This window comes from Lithobates pipiens, unplaced genomic scaffold, assembly GCF_037356315.1.
Source record: "Lithobates pipiens isolate NorthernLeopardFrog02 unplaced genomic scaffold, aLitPip1_a1.2 Scaffold_18, whole genome shotgun sequence".
Classification (NCBI taxonomy): domain Eukaryota; kingdom Metazoa; phylum Chordata; class Amphibia; order Anura; family Ranidae; genus Lithobates; species Lithobates pipiens.
In genome coordinates this window covers 349,801,760-349,820,941 of record NW_027507758.1, presented here as the reverse complement: position 1 = coordinate 349,820,941, position 19,182 = coordinate 349,801,760, and the positions used below count along the sequence as shown (strand labels likewise).

General features: G+C 43.8%; 1 protein-coding gene across 1 annotated transcript in view; it reads right to left on the bottom strand.

Annotated features, from left to right (window-relative positions):
* Positions 1–19,182, bottom strand: part of TMEM44 (transmembrane protein 44) — a 75,249-nt gene that overhangs the window by 24,201 nt on the left and 31,866 nt on the right. Inside the window, exons 5-9 of the mRNA XM_077487468.1 lie at positions 12,785–12,871; positions 11,765–11,935; positions 7,156–7,302; positions 5,332–5,433; positions 2,984–3,151 (exon numbers count right to left, since the gene is read on the bottom strand). Of these exons, the coding sequence (XP_077343594.1) occupies positions 2,984–3,151; positions 5,332–5,433; positions 7,156–7,302; positions 11,765–11,935; positions 12,785–12,871 (675 nt within the window). The remainder of the gene's footprint in view (positions 1–2,983; positions 3,152–5,331; positions 5,434–7,155; positions 7,303–11,764; positions 11,936–12,784; positions 12,872–19,182) is intronic.

Genomic DNA, 19,182 nt, shown 5'->3' with positions numbered 1-19,182 from the left:
TGCTGAGCATCAATGAAATTAATGAACTGCACTGACTTTTGACTAGAAGTGTAATTATGTTTGCAAACTACCACTGCAAGCATTTAAAAAAATGCTTTCTTGGACTGTAGCTGTCTTTACACTGCAAGTGTTAAATATCCATTTAGGTTTAGGGTATGTAAAAAGCACTTTTACTTACCTGAACCTTTAGCTCTTATGGGCTCCATCTAGACACCTAGACGGGTCCCTGTACCCTCGTTCTGCCTTATGCCGCATACACACGACTGGGCTTTTCCGGCAGACTTGGTCTGGCGGACCGGAATCCGTTGGACAAATCGATCGTATGTGGGCTCCAGCAGACTTTTTTTCCCAAAAGTCTGACGGACCTAGAAATAAAACATGTTTCAAATCTACCCGATGGACTAAAACTCTGGAAAACCGTTCGTCTGTGTGCTAGTCCGACAGACCAAATACGACGCAAGTGCAGCTATTGGCTACTGGCTATTGAACTTCCTTGTTTAATCCTGTTTACGTCATCACATTCAAAATGAATGGACTATTGAACAGACTTAGTCTGGTTGTAGGTGGCCAAGTCCGTTTGGTTCAGAAAGCCTGTCGGACCTCCGCCAAAAGTCCATCAGGAAGACCGGCAGACCTAGTCCATCGAAAAGTCCAGTTGTGTGTACGCGGCATTACAATCTGGTCTAAGGCTCTCTGACATCACAAATACAATACAATACAATTTCTGGTACCCCAAAATGAACATTTAACCCTTGTGCAGGGGCAATGGAGGATTTTCTTTTCCTTGGAGATCAGCTTTAAATGGCACCGAGCACAGATCTCTCTGGCCAGCAGTGTAATTATTAAATTCAATCAATAGATTTTTGAAAAGACCCAAAAAACACTTTCAATCTCCTCGGAACAAAGACAACACACAGAACAGCTTGTTTTCTATCCAATCTACCTAAAAGATAAAATAAAGTCTGCTTCAGCTAGGAGATATTTGTATGTCAGAATAAGGAGGAAAATTTTGAAGTTTTCCACTTTGAATTAAATATCCTGGTAAAATATGTTAAAATACTGTATGTTTGATTTAAAGCATTAATTTTAAGATTTGTATTTTCTTAGGTCTTTTGCACACTGCTGCTTAAAAACTCTTAGGCCCCTTTCACACTAACGTCCCGTTCAGGCCCGCCTGTCAGTTTTTCAGGCGGACCTGAACGGGTGCTCCATAGAGCTCTATGGAGCGTCGGATGTCAGCGGTGACATGTCCGCTGACATCCGACCCGCTCCGATCCGAAAAAGTGTGACGGAGGAAAAAGCTATTTTTCCATCCGTCTGCGGATCGGATCGGATGACGACGGGCACTGCGGTCCGTCGTCATCCGATCTCCCATAGGGGAGAGCGGCGCTGTGACAGGTCCGTCCCTGCACAGTGTGCAGAGACAGACCTGTCATCTCCCTGCTCAGCGGGGATCGGCGGAGTGATCCCCGCTGAGCAAACGGACATCCACGGGGCGGATCAGAACTGATCCGCCCCGTGTGAAAGGACCCTTAAAGACTTTTTTTTACTGATCTAAATGCAGCCAATTGTTTTCAATGCGCCTGTATGCACAGATGTGAACATGTGCTCCATATAGAAAAGAAAAACATGGAAATCTGCATTATCGGTCAGCATATTACTGCAAGTGCATACGCACATAAAATGTTAATTGGGAGGTTAGAATTGCATTCTGGGAGCTAAAATTTGTTTTACTCGTGTTTGTGCAAATATATGCAAATACACACAAAATTTTGGCCAGGAATACTGATGCTCAAATATCAGAAAAAAGGAAACCCCCCTTGCTTGGGACTTTAAAGGCAACAACAGCACAAGTATGGATTAAAAAGTATTTATTATTACACATAAAATTTGATCATACAAACATGTAATGATCAGTTAAAAACATACCATAACAAAAGACAGAAAAACAAATGAAAAATATAACAATATTACATAGCAAGCATAGAATAGTATCGTAAACACTCTCCGTTCATTGAAAAATGTCTAACGCGTTTCTAGTTCTAGCCCTTCATCAGGGATATTGGATAAGAGAATATGTAATCAAAAGGTAAGCAGAAGCTGATTTGAAGGAGAAGTAACACTACTCAAAGCCTCAATATAGCCTCTCTTGGTCAGTATATAGTGCACTCAGTTGAAAAACCCCTCCCTGTGCTAATCAGCGTCCGGCATTCATCTCTCCCGGCAGTACCGGGTGAGATGGATGCCAGACACTGATGAGATGCTATATTGAGGCTTTGGATAGCATCACTCAACAATCATCAGATTAAAACATGTGTTACCTACTCCCTTGCTGTTAATGGAGGGTTCACATTTGATACTTGTTGACTCCGTGGGGCAGTGTCAGTAGGCTTCCAGTGACACCATTTTCTGCAGTTTCACCAACTCTTTTTGTAGTAGAATATACTCCTTCAGATGAGCTTCTGCTTACCTTTTGACAAATTTATGATTAAATATTCTCCTATCCAATAACCCTGATGAAGGGCTTGAACCAAAAACGCATTGGGTACTGGAAATTTTTCAATAATCGGAGAGTATTTACGATACTATTTCATGCTTGCTATGTAATTTTGTTATGTTTTTAGTTTGTTCTTCTGTCTTTTGTTATGGTAGGCATTACATGTTTGTATGATCAAATTTTATGTGTAATAATAAATACTTTTTAATCCATACTTGTGCTGTTGTGGCCTTTAAAGTCCCAAGCAAGGGGGGTTTAATTTTTTCCTATACACCAGGGATGTAGCAACAACACACCAATCTCTGACATGGTGAAAATTCATCTATATATAGATGCTCAAATATCAGTACCGTGTACAAGTAATCTTTTCTCTCTCCATACTTACAATGAGCATTGCTACAGCAAACAACACATTCATTACTGGTCTCAGCATGGTTAGATGAGCTCTGTCCAATTCTATAACTTAGAGAGATAGAAAGAACATACCTCCAGATCCGTTGTTTTAGAGGACCTGTCAGAAGAGCTGGAAGAGTAGTGTGTAATACGAGGGGGCGTATACAGCGGCAAGTCAAGGTAACAGAGTGGTTCCTTATTATAAATGGTCCCAGGATTGGTCTGGCCATCTCCCGGCAATCTCACTGCTCCAACCCCATCCTAAATATTTAAGAAAATTCAAGCTAAATGTTTGTTTGAACAGGGAGCATATTAGCAGCATATTATCAGCCGAGCATAGAGACTTGTTGTGCGATATCACATTTGGGTAAAAAACGAAAACACAAAAACACATGAACCGTAAGTGCTTGTGAGCTCTGGACACATGGATGGTAACTGAAACAGACTCTCACGATCAGAACTGACAACAATATACCATGAAAGGAGGTGTAGGATGAGGCTTGGCTAAAATGAGGTGTAGAATAAGAATGATAGGGGTGCACTATCAGAAACTTTTTTTCCCCAAGTACCCCATAGTCTTCAATGGCTAGAAAAGTTTTAGTATTTACTTTTGTATAAAACATTACTAAACAGCATGGTGGTCAGAAGAAATTACATATGGCAAATTCAATTCTGTAGTTACAGTACACATTGTTTTTTATTTTTGTCAGATTCACATATCATATCTAGATCTATAGCTAATGACGAGCAGCCATAATGCTACAAATAAAACCCAGTAGAAAGGGGTCCCAAAGTATCCACTTTTTAAATTCCAATATTTTTCATGTGCTCAGCCTCCTCTTGTATGACATATGTATGCTGAGGCAAAGCTTACATGGTGGAAGAATGACCTCATGATTTCAGGCATAGCTGGTTGACCTCACTTCAGTGGGACTGACTGGCTTCTAAAGTAGTAATGAAGAAACAATGAATATATGGAGGTTCCATATGCACATCATCACTGGACATGCATCCTCTACCAAGCAGGGGATGCCAGCATATGAGGAGGCAGGCCAAAGATTACACCCACAATTACAGCTAAGTAACAATAGAATTTAAAAAGGGGGGGCATCATTTGAGACCACTTTCTTGGGACGACGGCCACCCAGCCCTGTTTGTTTAAATGGTTAGTTTTTTGAATTTTTAGGTTAATGGTGGTGGGAGTACTGTCCCTTTAAATTTGTTAAGGAAGGTATCCAGGTCGGATCCAATAGGTTTTGAGGGATTGTTCTGGAGTTTCCCTTGGGAGGTGATAAAAAGGGCTGCAGAGGGTCTCTTCTTCCTCTTGCAGCGGCGGGCATTCAAAACAGCGGGCGGAGCGGCCGAAGGGAATGACGCTGCCCGCCTTAGCAAGCGGCGGCTCTCCCACAGCTGTCGGCTCCGCACAGTGATCTGGTCCCAGGTGCAATTTTGAGCAGTGTGCAGCCGAGTCAAAATGCTCCTGCAGGGTCGCCATTACCAGCTGGGCAGGGCAAGTTGTCCTTGAAAAATGTGTTGCCTGATACTATGAGATATCTGTCCAGTATTTCTATATACTGGGCACGGAAGCGAGCAGCTCAATGCAGGTACCCGGTTAATTTATCCTTACAGACGGAATCCTTCACTGTGTACTGGAGAGGTGTGAGAGGTCTGAAGTGGTGCCAACTTCTGTTGTCACAACTATATCAGAATAGCCCGCCACCCTCGATACTGATAATCCATCTGGGAGGTAATGGTTTGGGTATCACTCGTACTTTTGTTCATGATAAAGAGAGATCTGTACCGCTTTCATCTGAGCTCCCCTGATACAACCTTTGTTTTCAGAGATAGTTCCCCGCTTGGCTGTCTTCCCCATTGCACAGAGTGATGGAAAAAATGAGGAAGTGCGTCAATTGGACTATGGCTAAGTACATGCCGCTGTTAGGGGGCTTTGTGTACTGACACGTGGATCTGGAGGGGGGGGGGATCCTAGGGCTGTATAGGCAAGACCGGGTCCACTTTTCGGATGTAGGTGCCGATATTTTCAATCTAGGGCTGCAGAGCAACATTGAAATGGCCATGTATGTGGGGAAGGCCGGGCTTGTTTCACAAGTCCGGCTGGTGGGAACGTGTTTTTTGGTAAATAAAGTTTAAGCTGCCCGAGTTCTGAAAACAGGGCAAAAAGCCTGCTATGATTTTATTTCATCCAAAGTTTGGATTAATATAGGTTGTGGTTATGAAATTGTAAACCAATAACGTGCCACAGCCATTTTCTTCCAAACAAGGTTTGTTTGTGTTATTATACTATATACTAGCTATTTTTTCTTAGTTTTAGTTTGCATTGAAGTTTTCCTTCAGAATTCAGGATTAGGCCTTTGACCCATTTTTTTTTTTTTTTAATATCTGCATAGATTTTTGCCATGCCATACTAGTTTACAACATACCTCTTGCACCTGCTGAATGCGGAGCTTCATGTAATGTCCCAAAAATGGTCCTGTGTTAAGACTTCTATTAGGAAGCATATTTAATGGAGTCCAATGTAGGTTCTAAAAATATAAAAGAATAAACATAAAGTGATGGATGAAAATGAAAGCAAGATATGCAAGGCTCTGACTGTTTTAGTATACAGTACAAAGCTAAAAGGATGCTTAAGGGCTTTGTTATATCTTAGAAGTAACCCCCTCCCATACATTTTGGGAGAATTATTGGCGAAGTTGAACTTTTCCAACTGATAGTATACTGTGTACCAGAGTTAAAGTGTAACATCTAAAAGACGAATACACAGTTAAAATACATACTGGGGGTTATTTACTCAAACCGGAGAGTGCAACATTTCGTGCAGCTCTGCACAGAAACCAATCAGCTTCCAGTTTTTTTTATGCTAAAGTTAGAAGCTGACTGGCCACCATGCAGAGCTGCACCAGATTTTTCACTCTCCAGTTTTAGTAAATCAACCCCACTGAGCTTTGTGACATGGTGCATTATCCTGCTGGAAGTAGCCATCAGAAGATGGGTACATCATAGTCATAAAAGGATGGACATGGTCAGCAACAATACTCAGGTAGGCCGTGGCATTTAAATGATGCTCAAGGCTAAGGGTAAGGCTAAGGAGCCCAAAGTGTGCCAAGAAAATTTCCCCCACACTATCACACCACCACCAGCCTGAACCATTGCTACAAGGCAGGATGGATCCATGCTTTCATGTTGTTTACACCAAATTCTGACCCTACCATCTGAATGACGCAGCTGAAATCAAGACTCATCAGAGCAGGCAACATTTTTCTAATCTTTAATTGTCCAATTTTGGTGAGCCTGTGCAAGTTGTAGCCTCAGTTTCCTATTCTTAAAGGGGTTGTAAAGTTATTTATTTTATGCGAGCGCAGGACTTTCGAGGGGTCAGGTAAGTAAAACAGGGGGGCTGGGGGCGCCGGCACTGTGAGATGTTTTTTCACCTTAAGGCGTAGAATGCATTAAGGTAAAAAAATATTTACCTTTACAACCCTTTAACTGACAGGCGTGACACCTGGTTTGGTTTTCTGCTGCTGTAGCCCAACTGCTTCAAGGTTCGAAGTGTTGTGCATGCAGAGATATTCTGCATTCCTTGGACGTAACAAATGGTTATTTGGGTTACTTTTGCCTTTCTATAATATCCAACTAGTCTGCTCATTCTCCCCTGACATCAACAAGGCATTTTAGTCCACATAACTGTCACTCACTGGATATGTTCTCTCTTTTGGACCATTCTCTGTAAACCTTAGAGATGGTTGTGCATGAAAATTCCAGTAGAGCAGCAATTTTTGAAATACTCAGACCAGCCCACCTGGCACCAACAACCATGCCACGTTCAAAGTCACTTAAATCCCATTTCTTCCCCATTCTGATGCTCAGTTTGAACTTCAGCACGTTGTCTTCACCTCGTCTAGATGTCTAAATGCAGACTATAAGTCCCAATTACTGCCATTGATAAATTAGTAGCAGTGATCCAGCACACAGAAAAAGGTGAACCCGGGCATAGGAAAGTGATCCTCCTAGCTGTGTAGTGTGACCGAATTAAGTAGATCACAACAAAGCTAGGCAGAATTAAAAAATTTTAAATGGCAAAATAGCACACAATTAAGTATTAAATGTTTTTTGTTTAGCTGTTTGCATAGAGTTTCACAAAAGCAACTCCTATATTACATTGACGGGGGCTTTATGATAAATTTAAATTATTACTTTTTTTGTAGATAATTTTTCATCACGTGAGTGCTTTCACACAAACAACAAACCTCTTTGTCTATATTTCTGAGGCCTCCAGGTTTAGATTCTTCCATATGTGCCAGCAGTTTACAGCTCTCGTCATCCAGTGTGACATCCATCACAGGACCCGCCTGATGTAACAGCTTATTTTTCATCATACAGGAAAGGAACATCAGCTGCAGGTATCAGACTGTTAAGGAATGTAAAGACTAAAGAGTTCTTTAAATATCAACAGAAAAGTGCAATAGTTTCTAGTCCTAGAAAGTCCTCTCAAAAGAAGTTGAATACTTATTACGATAAAGATACCTGTTTTATTTTGAAATAGGATTTTAAATTGCTTCCCATTGCCTAGATCAAACAAGCTCATATTAGGCAACACATTTGCAGCATAAACACCTAGGCTAAAGCCGCGTACACACGGGCGGACTGTCTGGCCTACTTAGTCCGCCAAAACACATTTCAGCGGACAGTCCGCTCGTGTGTGGGCTTCAGCTGACTTTTTCAGCGTGCAGTCCGGCGGACTAAGTATTTCGGAATTTCCGTAATACTGTCCGTCGTACTCGCATTTCGGCGGACAATCCGCCCGTGTGTATGCCAGTCCGCCGTACTTTTGAAATGAGCAGACTTTTCCCGCCTGGAGAAAAGTCCGCTCATTTCGAGCGGGTATCCAGGTAGGCGGGGCCCGCGAAGAAGACGTCGCAGGCCACCCTGCCTGGTATGGACTTAAAGGGGAACCCCAACGCCGAAAAAAATCGTCGTGGGGTCCCCCCCCAAGTCCACAACAGACCCTTGTCCGAGCACACTACCCGGCCGGCCAGGAAAGGGGGGCAAGCGAGCGCCCCCCCTCCTGAGCCGTACCAGGCCGCGTGCCCTCAACATGGGGGGGTGCCTTGCCACCCCAAAGCACCTTGTCCCCATGTTGATGAGGACAAGGGCCTCTTCCCGATAACCCTGGCTGTTGGTTGTCGGGGGCCTGCGGGCGGGGGGCTTATGGGAATCCGGGAGCCCCCTTTAATAAGGGGGCCCCCGGATACCGGCCCCCCACCCTATGTGAATGAGTATGGGGTACAATGTACCCCTACCCATTCACCTGTAAAATAAAAGTACCAAAAAAAACACAACACATAAGATAAAATACTTTATTGCACAGCTCCGGGGGTCTTCCGTCTTCGGGGGTCTTCTCGCCGGACTCCTCCGCTATCTTCTTGTAGCTCTTTTGCTAGCGGAGGAGTCCGGCTTTCTTCCTCGCCGCCGGCCTCTTCTCCCGACTTCGGGGGTCTTGTCCCCCTCTTCGGTTCTTCTGCCGGGCCACCGCGCCTTCTTATAGCTCTTTTACAGGCGGTGGCCCGGTCTTCTGTCGCCGCCGCCGCCGCCGCCCCTTTCCGTTCTTCTTCTTCTTCTTCTTCTCCAGGAGATGTTGCCTCGACGATCTCCGGCCGGAATGCCAGGGACGCACTGCGCGGCCACTTATATAGGGACAATGGGGCGGTGTCACATGGCTTTATGTCACATGGGTTGGTGTCACATGGTGACCCCGCCCCCTTACGATGTCATAGTCCCCATGTGACATCAACCCATGTGACCAACCCATGTGACATAAAGCCATGTGACACCGCCCCTTGTCCCTATATAAGTGGCCGCGCAGTGCGTCCCTGGCATTCCGGCCGGAGAGATCGTCGAGGCAACATCTCCTGGAGAAGAAGAAGAAAAAGAAGAAGAAGAAGAAGAACGGAAGGGGCGGCGGCGGCGGCGACAGAAGACCGGGCCACCGCCTGTAAAAGAGCTATAAGAAGGTGCGGTGGCCCGGCAGAAGAACCGAAGAGGGGGACAAGACCCCCGAAGTCGGGAGAAGAAAGCCGGACTCCTCCACTAGCAAAAGAGCTACAAGAAGATAGCGGAGGAGTCCGGCGAGAAGACCCCCGAAGACGGAAGACCCAGGAGCTGTGCAATAAAGTATTTTATCTCGTGTGTTGTGTTTTTTTTGGTACTTTTATTTTACAGGTGAATGGGTAGGGGTACATTGTACCCCATACTCATTCACATAGGGTGGGGGGGCCGGTATCCGGGGGCCCCCTTATTAAAGGGGGCTCCCGGATTCCGATAAGCCCCCCGCCCGCAGACCCCAACAACCAACGGCCAGGGTTGTCGGGAAGAGGCCCTTGTCCTCATCAACATGGGGACAAGGTGCTTTGGGGTGGGGGGGCCCCCCATTTTGAGGGCACGCGGCCTGGTACGGCTCAGGAGTGGGGGCGCTCGCTCGCCCCCCTTTCCTGGCCGGCCGGGTAGCGTGCTCGGACAAGGGTCTGTTGTGGACTTGGGGGGGACCCCCACGCCGATTTTTTTCGGTGTTGGGGTTCCCCTTTAAGTCCATACCAGGCGGCGGGGTCAGCGACGTCTCCTTCGCGGGGCCCCGCCTACCGTGAGACGCGCTCGAAATGAGCGGACTTTCCTCCGCGTGTGTGGGCGAGTCCGTTCATTTCAAAAGTAGGGCGGATAGTATGGCGGACTTAGTACGCCGTATTAGTCCGCTCAAAAAGTGGTGTGTGTGTGGTCAAGTCCGTTCATTCAAAAGTATGACGGACTGTCCGTCGGATTGTCTGACGGACTAAGTTGGCCAGACAGTCCGCCCGTGTGTACGCGGCTTTAGACTTTATGAAAAGACTGCAAAGAAGACAATACTGTGGCTTCCAAAGTGAAATTTTGTTTAATCGATGAATTAAATATTAACGTGATGACAGACAAAAAAAAAAAACACAAAATAAATATATTTCAGATTACTACTTCTTAGACATGATGGCTGCAGTGGTTATATATTTATTTTTTTCGTTATTGTTATCTGGTGATCCAGCCAGTAAGTCTGTTATTTTTCATCTTCCCTTAATACGTCAAGCTGTGCAACAAAAGTAGCAGAGAGACAAACCATTTTTCTGTATCTTCTTAAAAAGTGTTAGCTGGAGTTAAAATCTATCTAATACAACCCTCCCCACACAATGCTGCTGTCCAAGGGTAGCTCTGTTGCTCCTGTAGCACCCCCCCCTAAGGAGCCGCAAGTAAACTGGGATCCTCCACCATGCACAGCCAGGCACACCAAATTTTCACAGGCCCTCTTAAGACAGAGAACAGTCTGCGACTTGTTTTTGTTATTTATTGAGTGTAATACCTTGGATAGGAATGGGAAGTTATGGGATGGCCATTTGACTTCAACAACTTCAGGGACAACTTCCTATACACAGTCTCTATATACAGCTCCTCTTCTTCCTCCAGCACACACTTGCTTGCAGGACCCAGCTGGATCACTGTGAAGATCTGACAGGCTCTCAGTCAGGTTAAAGGTGATACCTCATTACAGACAGGAACCCGAGGCCCCTTATTGTGTAGCAAGATTTACAGTGTCCAGCTTGTATCACTCCTGTGGCTACTGATCCCAGCACCACCTCTTCGGGTACTGGGTTGGCAGGCTAACTTCTCCCCACAGTCCTCCAGACTGGCACTCACTAGCCCACCTGGCTGACTCTCAGGAGACCTCCCAGACATGCTGACCTGATCCTGCTGTCCTTTCTCCTTTGTCCCGTGCCTCCAGAAGGGCTTCCTTTATGTGTTTTTGGCAGGATCCTACCAGCACCAGAGCCCCGGCCCGAAGTCATCCCCCCAGACTAGGGGGCACCCTCAAGGGCAACGGAGGGCCTCCTCAGCACTTCATCTCCTAACCGACTGCCCCTGCTGGCATAACTCATACTATTTATGAGGTGGCCTGCCCCCTGCCAGCCCTTTACTGGGGATTGGCTGAGGTCCTCATAAATATTCCAAGCAGTTTCTCCTAGCCTCCACCCACTATGTCCAGAACATTCTTCAATATCCTAGAAAACAGAGGGAGGCACCATAGAGGTTGCTAGGATGAGTCATCAAGCCCTGAGTCACTGAACCCTGATCCAGATTCATAACTCAGGCTTAGCCCTGAGCTAAAATAAATTTACCTATACTAACAACTCCACTCTTACAAAACTAGCACACTAAAGGGTGCTACACTCCTCGATAAATAGAGGAGGCACCTTGGACATGAAGTGTATAACTGGTCAGATCACCAGGTAAAAATAAAGGAAGAAAATAATAAAAACAGATCCTCTTTACCATTTCAAAAACCATTTAACACTGACAGAAGTGCTTGAAATGGTCAGTTTTTATTCATTTATGTAAAACTTTCTATAAGGAAAAAAAAAAACGTTGCTGCAACTGCTTAAAACGCATTAACTGGACTTTGGCTTTATTTATTTGTCATGTCAAAACAAATCTGCTAGTACGTCTAACACTATCCACTCGCCAGACTGAAAATGTTGCTATCCAAAAGGTACGTTGCTCCTCCAGTCAATAAACAGCCACCCAAAGACAGGATGTATGGATCACCAGATGTAAAATAAAGGTTAAAAAAAAAGTCTAAACAAAACAAAACAAACGAAGCCCCCACATTTAAGGATTGTAAACTACAATATATATATATTTATTTATTTTTTCTTTTAGGTTTTAATACAAGTTTAAGTAATTTCAGTATTCAAAATCATCTTAAGTCATAATTCTGCAGCTCCATAGTCCTATTGGTCTGAGTTTATTTAAAGCCCAAAAAAAGCAGTTGATAAAGGATACAGCAACATCCAGAGCAGCGGTGCCCATTGAGATAAGGAACCAAGGAATTGCCCTCACAAAGTACTCCTGATGTCGGTCATGTGACATGATGGCAGCCGCATACATAATGCTTGCCAAAGCAGAGAAGAGGACAGCCCAGACCTGAATTACTGGGAACACCATTCCTTTACACTGCAAATGATTATAACAGCTAAGTAAACCAACATAGGGCCAAAGTGCAAATAATTAAAATATTTCTTGTTCTGCAGAGTGTACATAGTAGCACTTTCACACTGCCAGTGCCCGGGCGTTGGCAGTAAAGCGCTGCTAGTTTTAGCAGTGCTTTAATGTAGTTTCTGCGGCTCTTTTCGGGTGCTAGCTGGGTGCTTTTAACCCAGCCGAATAAAGGGTTAAAATCACCCACAAAGCACCGCTACTGAGGCACTTTGCAGGTGCTTCAGCGGCGCTGCCCATTGATTTCAATGGGCAGGGTCGCTTTAGGAGTGATGTATTCACCGCTCCTAAAGCGCTGCAAAGAAGCTGCTTGCAGGACTTTTTTTGACATCCTGCCAGTGCAACACCCCAGTGTGCAAGCCCTCGGGCTTTCACACTGGGATTGCAGATGAGGCTTTTTTCAGGTGCTTTATAGGCGCTATTTTTAGCGCTAAAGCGCCTGAAAAACGCCTCCAGTGTGAAAGAGGTCTTAGAAACTAGGCATGAGCTTGAGTGTGTTCAGATCCTAATCCAAACCTACCTAAGCAATCCTGCCAAAAATTTGTCATCTGTGGCCAGGGCATTACTCGTCCAACAGTCACACATATACAAGGGGTATGTATACATGCAGCTGAGGGCTAGAAATGCCTCGTTGCTTATGATTGGCCCAGTACAGTGGCAGCTTCTAGCAGGCTCACTCAGATGGGTTTGGACATGTAGCCATTCAATAATTAGGTGCTAAGAAACATCAGGAACAGAAAGGTTTTCCCTTGTTTTATTAAATAACTGCAGTTAAGGACATAGAGACATATTCTGTTATTCTCTTACCACTTTTGTAATGACAGGTACTCGGACCGTCCAGGACACCAGGACTGCGATGATCCCCAGAGTAAATCCCACAACATCTATACGTTCCTGAAAGAAGAAAAATGTACTCCGTGGCACAATTTATTTTGTAGAAAAAGAATTGCTTCACATGTTTAGCTTTGTGACAGAGAAATATTACATTGCTGTTGCATAAATGTATAGCTATGAAGCAAAGGGGAAATTTTTGTTTTTTAAATAATACAAATCTTCTCCCCAATATATCAGGCTAAGGATTTATAGTTGCATCACTTTTTTTTAGAATCAAGACATGTTATGGCAAAAGCACCTGAAGACTAAGGATGGTCCCAATGTTCAAGTCGAACGCAACATCGGGTGTTCACCTGTTCGGCGAATACCAAATATTATGGGGCATTCGAGTTCGCAGTGCATTAACGTCTGATGATTGGCCAAAGCATGCACCTGACCTGTCTGCTTTAGCCAATCACAGCACACTCTGCTGCGAGAGCTATGATTGGCCAAACGCAGGGTGCCTTTAGCCAATCATGGCTCAGGGGGCCAATGAAGTGTAGTCAATATATACAGTGCAGGCCATGTATTAATATATATAACTATCCATACCAGGCCCTTATCCAAGCAAGCAGCCTGGCAAGCCATCCATCTTCAATCACAACGGACCCGAAAAATAGAAAAAAAATAAACTAAGCTCCGCCTCAATGGGGGGACCCCAAAGCACCTTCCCCGTGTTGAGGGCTAGTGGCCTGGTATAGTTCAGGAGGGGGTGGGCACACACTCATCCCCCCCTTTCCTGGCCTGCCAGGCTGGTTGCTTGGATAAAGGTCTGCTATGGATTTTGGAGGGGCCCCCATGTAATTTTTTTTATTTTGATGTGGAGTTCCCCTTAAAATCCACACCAGACTGGAAGGGCCTGGTATGGATTTCAGGGGGGGGGGGGGGGGGGACCTCACGCTGTTTTTTTCCTTGATTTTTATCTATATTGCCGGGTTCCGGCAATACATTACAGCAGCACCAATGTAATTGTAACTTTGCTAAGGCACAGTAAAACACATCAGACAGATACGCCACTTTACAGGCAGGCTAAGGGGACCCCCTAGGCATGATATTTAAAGAAAGATTTCATTTTTATTGTTTCACTTTAACCACTTGGCGCCCAAGCTATGTCAAGGAATGTAAACATCCTTGTAATAGGAATAAAAGTAATCAAATTATTTTTTTTTTAAAGTGTCAAACTAAAAAAATAAAAGTAAAATGAACAATAAAAAAAATAAAAATTTAAAGCGCCCCTGTCCCCGTGAGCTCGTATGCAGAAGCGAACGCATACGTAAGTCCCACCCACATATGAAAACGGTGTTCAAACCACACATGTGAGGTATCGCCGCGAACGTTAGAGCGAGAGAAATAATTCTAGCCCTAGACCTCCTCTGTAACCCAAAACATGTAACCAGTAAAAAAATTGAAAGCGTCGCCTATGGGGATTTTTAAATACCAACGTTTGCCGCCATTCCACGAGTGTGTGCAATTTTGAAGCATGACATGTTGGGTATCCATTTACTCGGTGTATCTTCCTATTTTACATTATGCAAAAAAATTGGGCTAACTTTACTGTTTGTTTTTTTTAAAGCATGAAAGTGTTCGAAAAATTGCTGCGCAAATACCATGCGAGATAAAAAGTTTCAACGACCGCCACTGTATTCTCTAGAGTCTTTGCTAAAAATATATAATGTTTGGGGGTTCTATGTAATTTTCTAGCAAAAAAATTATGAATTTTACATTTTTAAAACTTTTTTTTGCATTGATACATGTCCCCTGGGGCAGGACCCAGGTCCCCAAACACTTTTTATGAAAATTTGCATTTAAGCCTTTAAAATTAGCACTTTTTATTTTTCATGTTTGTGTCCCATGGACAAAAATTTTGTGAGAACATGCGAACCCTATTAGTTTGCTCGCATGTTCTGGTACGAACCGAATCGAGGGGTGTTTAGCCCATCCCTACTGAATACCATGTGACAACTAAGCTCCAACCCAAGAAAAGTTCACTATATAATAAAAAAATAAATACTTTTATGCTTATATAATACAATTTTCACTGAAATATTTTGTTCATGATTCAATAACAAGAAGATAAACACATAGACTAGTGACCAGGTCCAATAAACCTAAAGCAAGTCATACATACATACACTTGTGCATCATATTCCACTGTATAGCATCAATTAGCAGAAGATTGTACAAGTTGGGTTTTCAAACTACAGAACCCAAGAGACTCAAATTCAGGAAGTAACTAAAAAAAATAAAAAAAATAAATAAATAAAAAAGCTAAAAGAAATTGTAAAAAGGTGGAAAACCAGGATGGGAAAGGATGAAAGGATCAGGGGGCTGGAGAAGCAGAGTGAGAGATAGAGTTAAAGGTCTGGGCAACCAGGCACTCAAGGTGGGCCTGCCAGCCTTATGGTATAAGTGGAGTACAGGTACCATGTTATCCCAAAAATAAGACCTACCCTGAAAATAAGACCTACTGTGATTTTCCAGGAGGGCTGAAATATAAGCCCTACCCTGAAAATAAGCCCTAGTTTAAAATAGTTGTACAATCCTATAATCCACTCTATTACAGTATTATATAATGTATGCATGTATAGTGTACTGTTGTAGCGCATCGGGCGCATGTGCGTGCGCATTCACGCATACGAAACCCGGCTAATCACAGGTGCACCAATGCGCGTGTGCAAATGAATGTGCACACTTGCAGGAGCGTGTCCACAGTCCCCTTTGGCGCCAGACTGCATATTTAAAGTATGCTTTGACCCTTGCTCAATGCTGATTGGTCTTCAGCTGTTTCCCTGTGACCTGTCTGTATCCTGTTTATTATCTGTTGCTGACCTGGCTTACCCCTGACCCACCCTTTGGATTCTGATTCTACTGCTGATTACTGGTTCCTGGTTCAGGCTTATTCCTGACGTTGCTTCTGTCTGATGCCCTAGTACCTTACTGCCTGCTCACTGCTGACTCTGGCTGATCCTCTGATTTTGCTCCTGTTTTCTGTCTGGCTCCACGCCACCTCCGAGTACCTGAGCTGGCTTCCGCTCATCCAAGCTCCGTTGGACACGGTGCACTCCTGTCTCCAGTCTGCTAGATGTCTCGGCAAGCCACATATTCTGAACCCGCAAGCGTGGCGGAGTTCCCCTTTAATCTCAGTTGATCTACCCAGCATCATCGCAGTTCCTGACCTGATGTTCTGCCTGAATCACCGAGCCCACAACTTCTGCCACAAGCTCTGCAACCAACATCTACGGGCACTCATGTTCCTCCTGTCCCTTGGCATCCTCCGTCTCACTCTCATTGGGGCCCGGACTGGAGATACAAGGCAGGCCAACCTTGTCATTTCAGGCTCCGACCAGGTACGTGACAGTTTCTGTAATATTATTGTGCCAAATACCTTTGTTACAGCACTGCTCGATACTCAGCTGACCTCCTGCTGCTCTCCTCCCCTTCTCCCAGCTGTCAGGGGGGATATCTCAGCCCCTCCCTCTGCACTGCATTGGAGCGGAAAGAGAGCTCCGACAGGACACGTAAGCGCCCAGCAGCATTGTAACAAAGGTATTTGGCACAATTATGTTACAGAAACACACACATTGTACATTATATAATACTACAATAGAGTGGATTATAGGCATTTACAACCACTTTAACTCATAATGCTAATGACTCCTGAGTGGACAGGCAGAGAGGGAGAGTGGGAAAGAAGACGGGGGCACAGGAATTGGCAAATACACATTACATGATAAGACCTACCCTGAAAATAAGCCTTACTGTGCCTATTGTTGCCAAAATTAATATAAAGACCTAGTCTTGTTTTTTGGGAAAACACAGTATTTTTTGTAATCTGTTTGTCCACAGCAGTTAACAATGCTCCTGCAAGGGGATATGCTAATGACAAAGAACCCAAAGAGAAGCAAAACGTACATATAAGATTCAACATATGGAGTCCACTCCTTTTCAAATTTAACCAAAGTGTCATTTTGGATTGCTGTAAGTTTAGTGTAAGACATTACCTGACCCAGTCAGTTTTGGAGCTCTGTGAAGTACCTTTCTGGCGGCCTTAGAATATGAGTGGTCATGAGGCAATGGGGTTTCTTGTTCAATAGGGCCTCATAAGGGTCCTATATATTACCGTATGCAGGAGTTGGTATGCCCAGATCCAGAATTTCTTAGCCTTTGGGCATTTCCACCATATGCATAAAAAGGAACTATCTGCCCAACAACCCTGAAAACAATATGATGGGTATGTGAGGACTGAAATGGGCTATTCCAAAGGGAGCTAGTACCAGCATAAAAGAAGTTTATAACTTGCCCCAAATGTTCCAACATGGGCTCAGCTTTTGACTGTATATATCAAATTTGAACCACTGGAAGTAAACTGAAAGGGATTTCTAAAATTCCAGTTCCCATTTTGCGATATTTTATGCATAATTTTCCAAGAGTAGGGTGTATATAAAAGAAACAGGGCCCAAGCTCTATAGGTCCACTGAAATGTAGGTCTGAAAGTACATATGCAAGGATAAATCTTGTATAAAATGAAAGAGAAAAGATTGATTTGGAGGTACTAGAAAACTGCTCTAGGGCAAAAAATTGTTTAGATTGTAATGTCTCAAATGGTATCACCTCTGAGCCTGTTAAAAATGTTTTATAAGCAGTTTTGGTGACACCAGAATTGACAACCAGTACAGGGACATCTTGTGATTTCAGGCAGTACAGGTTCTGCTTTGCTACTCTACAGGAAGACCGCGTCCATTAACCACTTCAGCCCCGGAAGAATTTACCCCCTTCCTGACCAGAGCACCTTTTGCCATGCGGCACTGCGTCAATTTAACTGACAATTGCGCGGTCGTGTGATGTTGCATCCAAACAAAATTGACGTCCCTTTTTTCCCACAAATAGAGCTTTCTTTTGGTGGTATTTGATCACCTCTGTGGTTTTTATTTTTTGCATTATAAACCATAAAAGAGCGAGAATTTTGAAAAAAAGCTATATTTTTTACTTTTTGCTATAATAATATAATATAATATAATATCCCCCAAAAATATATAAAAAACGATTTTTTCCTCAGTTTAGGCCAATATGTATTCTTCTACATATTTTTGGTAGAAAAAACAAAACAAAAACGCAATAAGCGTACATTGATTGGTTTATGCAAAAAGTTATAGCGTCTACAGAATAGGGGATAGATTTATGGCATTTTTATTATTACTATTTTTTTATTAGTAATGGTGGCAATCTGCAATTTTTGTGACTGTGACATTGCAGTGGACACATCGGACACTTTTGACACTATTTTGGGACCAGTGACATTTATACAGCGATCAGTGCTATAAAAATGCACTGATTACTGTGTAAATGACACTGGCAGGGAAGGGGTTAAACACTAGGGAGCGATCAACGGGTTAAGTGTGTCCTAGGGAGTGATTCTAACTGTGGGGGGGGGGGGTGTGGGCTCACTACAACATGACAAAGATCACTGCTCCTGATGACAAGGAGCAGTAGATCCCTATCATTTTGCTAGGCAGAACAGGGAAATGCCTTGTTTACATAGGCATCTCCCCGTTCTGCCGCTCCGTGTCATGAACGTAGGCCCCTGGCAGACATCGAGTCCGCGGGACCTACAGGCCCGCTCAGAGTACACGGTGCACGCCCACTAAGCCGCATCTTAAAAGGGGACGTACAGGTATGCCCATTTGCCCAGCTGTGCCATTGTGCCAATGTACATTGTAGTGTGCTGGTCGGCAAGTGGTTAAACTGGAGGAGTCATTTCTGTAACTCACAGAACCAAAAGGTTGAGATGGTTATTGGCAGTACACTAGCATAATAGAGATATTTTGCCAACAAGGACATTTTCTAATCTGTAAACCTCTGTAACGATGAAAGATTGTGTTTATCCCAGGCAGTTAACAAAGAGTACGGGTATGTGAATAATTTGGAATCAGTTAACACAATAGAAAAAATACAGCGCTAAACTGCATAAGTGAAAAAAACAACAAGTAACAGCAGCAGCCAAACTATGAAATACACATAGAACAATACAGTAAACAATAAATGGGCAGCGCTAAAAAATGAAAATCAAAAAAAGTCTAAAACAAGAAAAATTATTGTGATAAAAAAATGTCCAATAATCAATGATGAAATATAACTGTGACAGTTGGTGAAAAATATTGAAGTACTGATAAACCACCTTGTAACGACAATGCACCACCACCACACAAAAAATATATATGCGCTTACCAGAGGCAAGCTATAAGGGAGCCTGCAGCTAATACCCAGCCAGGGCCTTTTCCTCAAAGAAGCTGAAGTACATGAAAAGGACGCCTGAGCATGCGTCAGTGACTTGG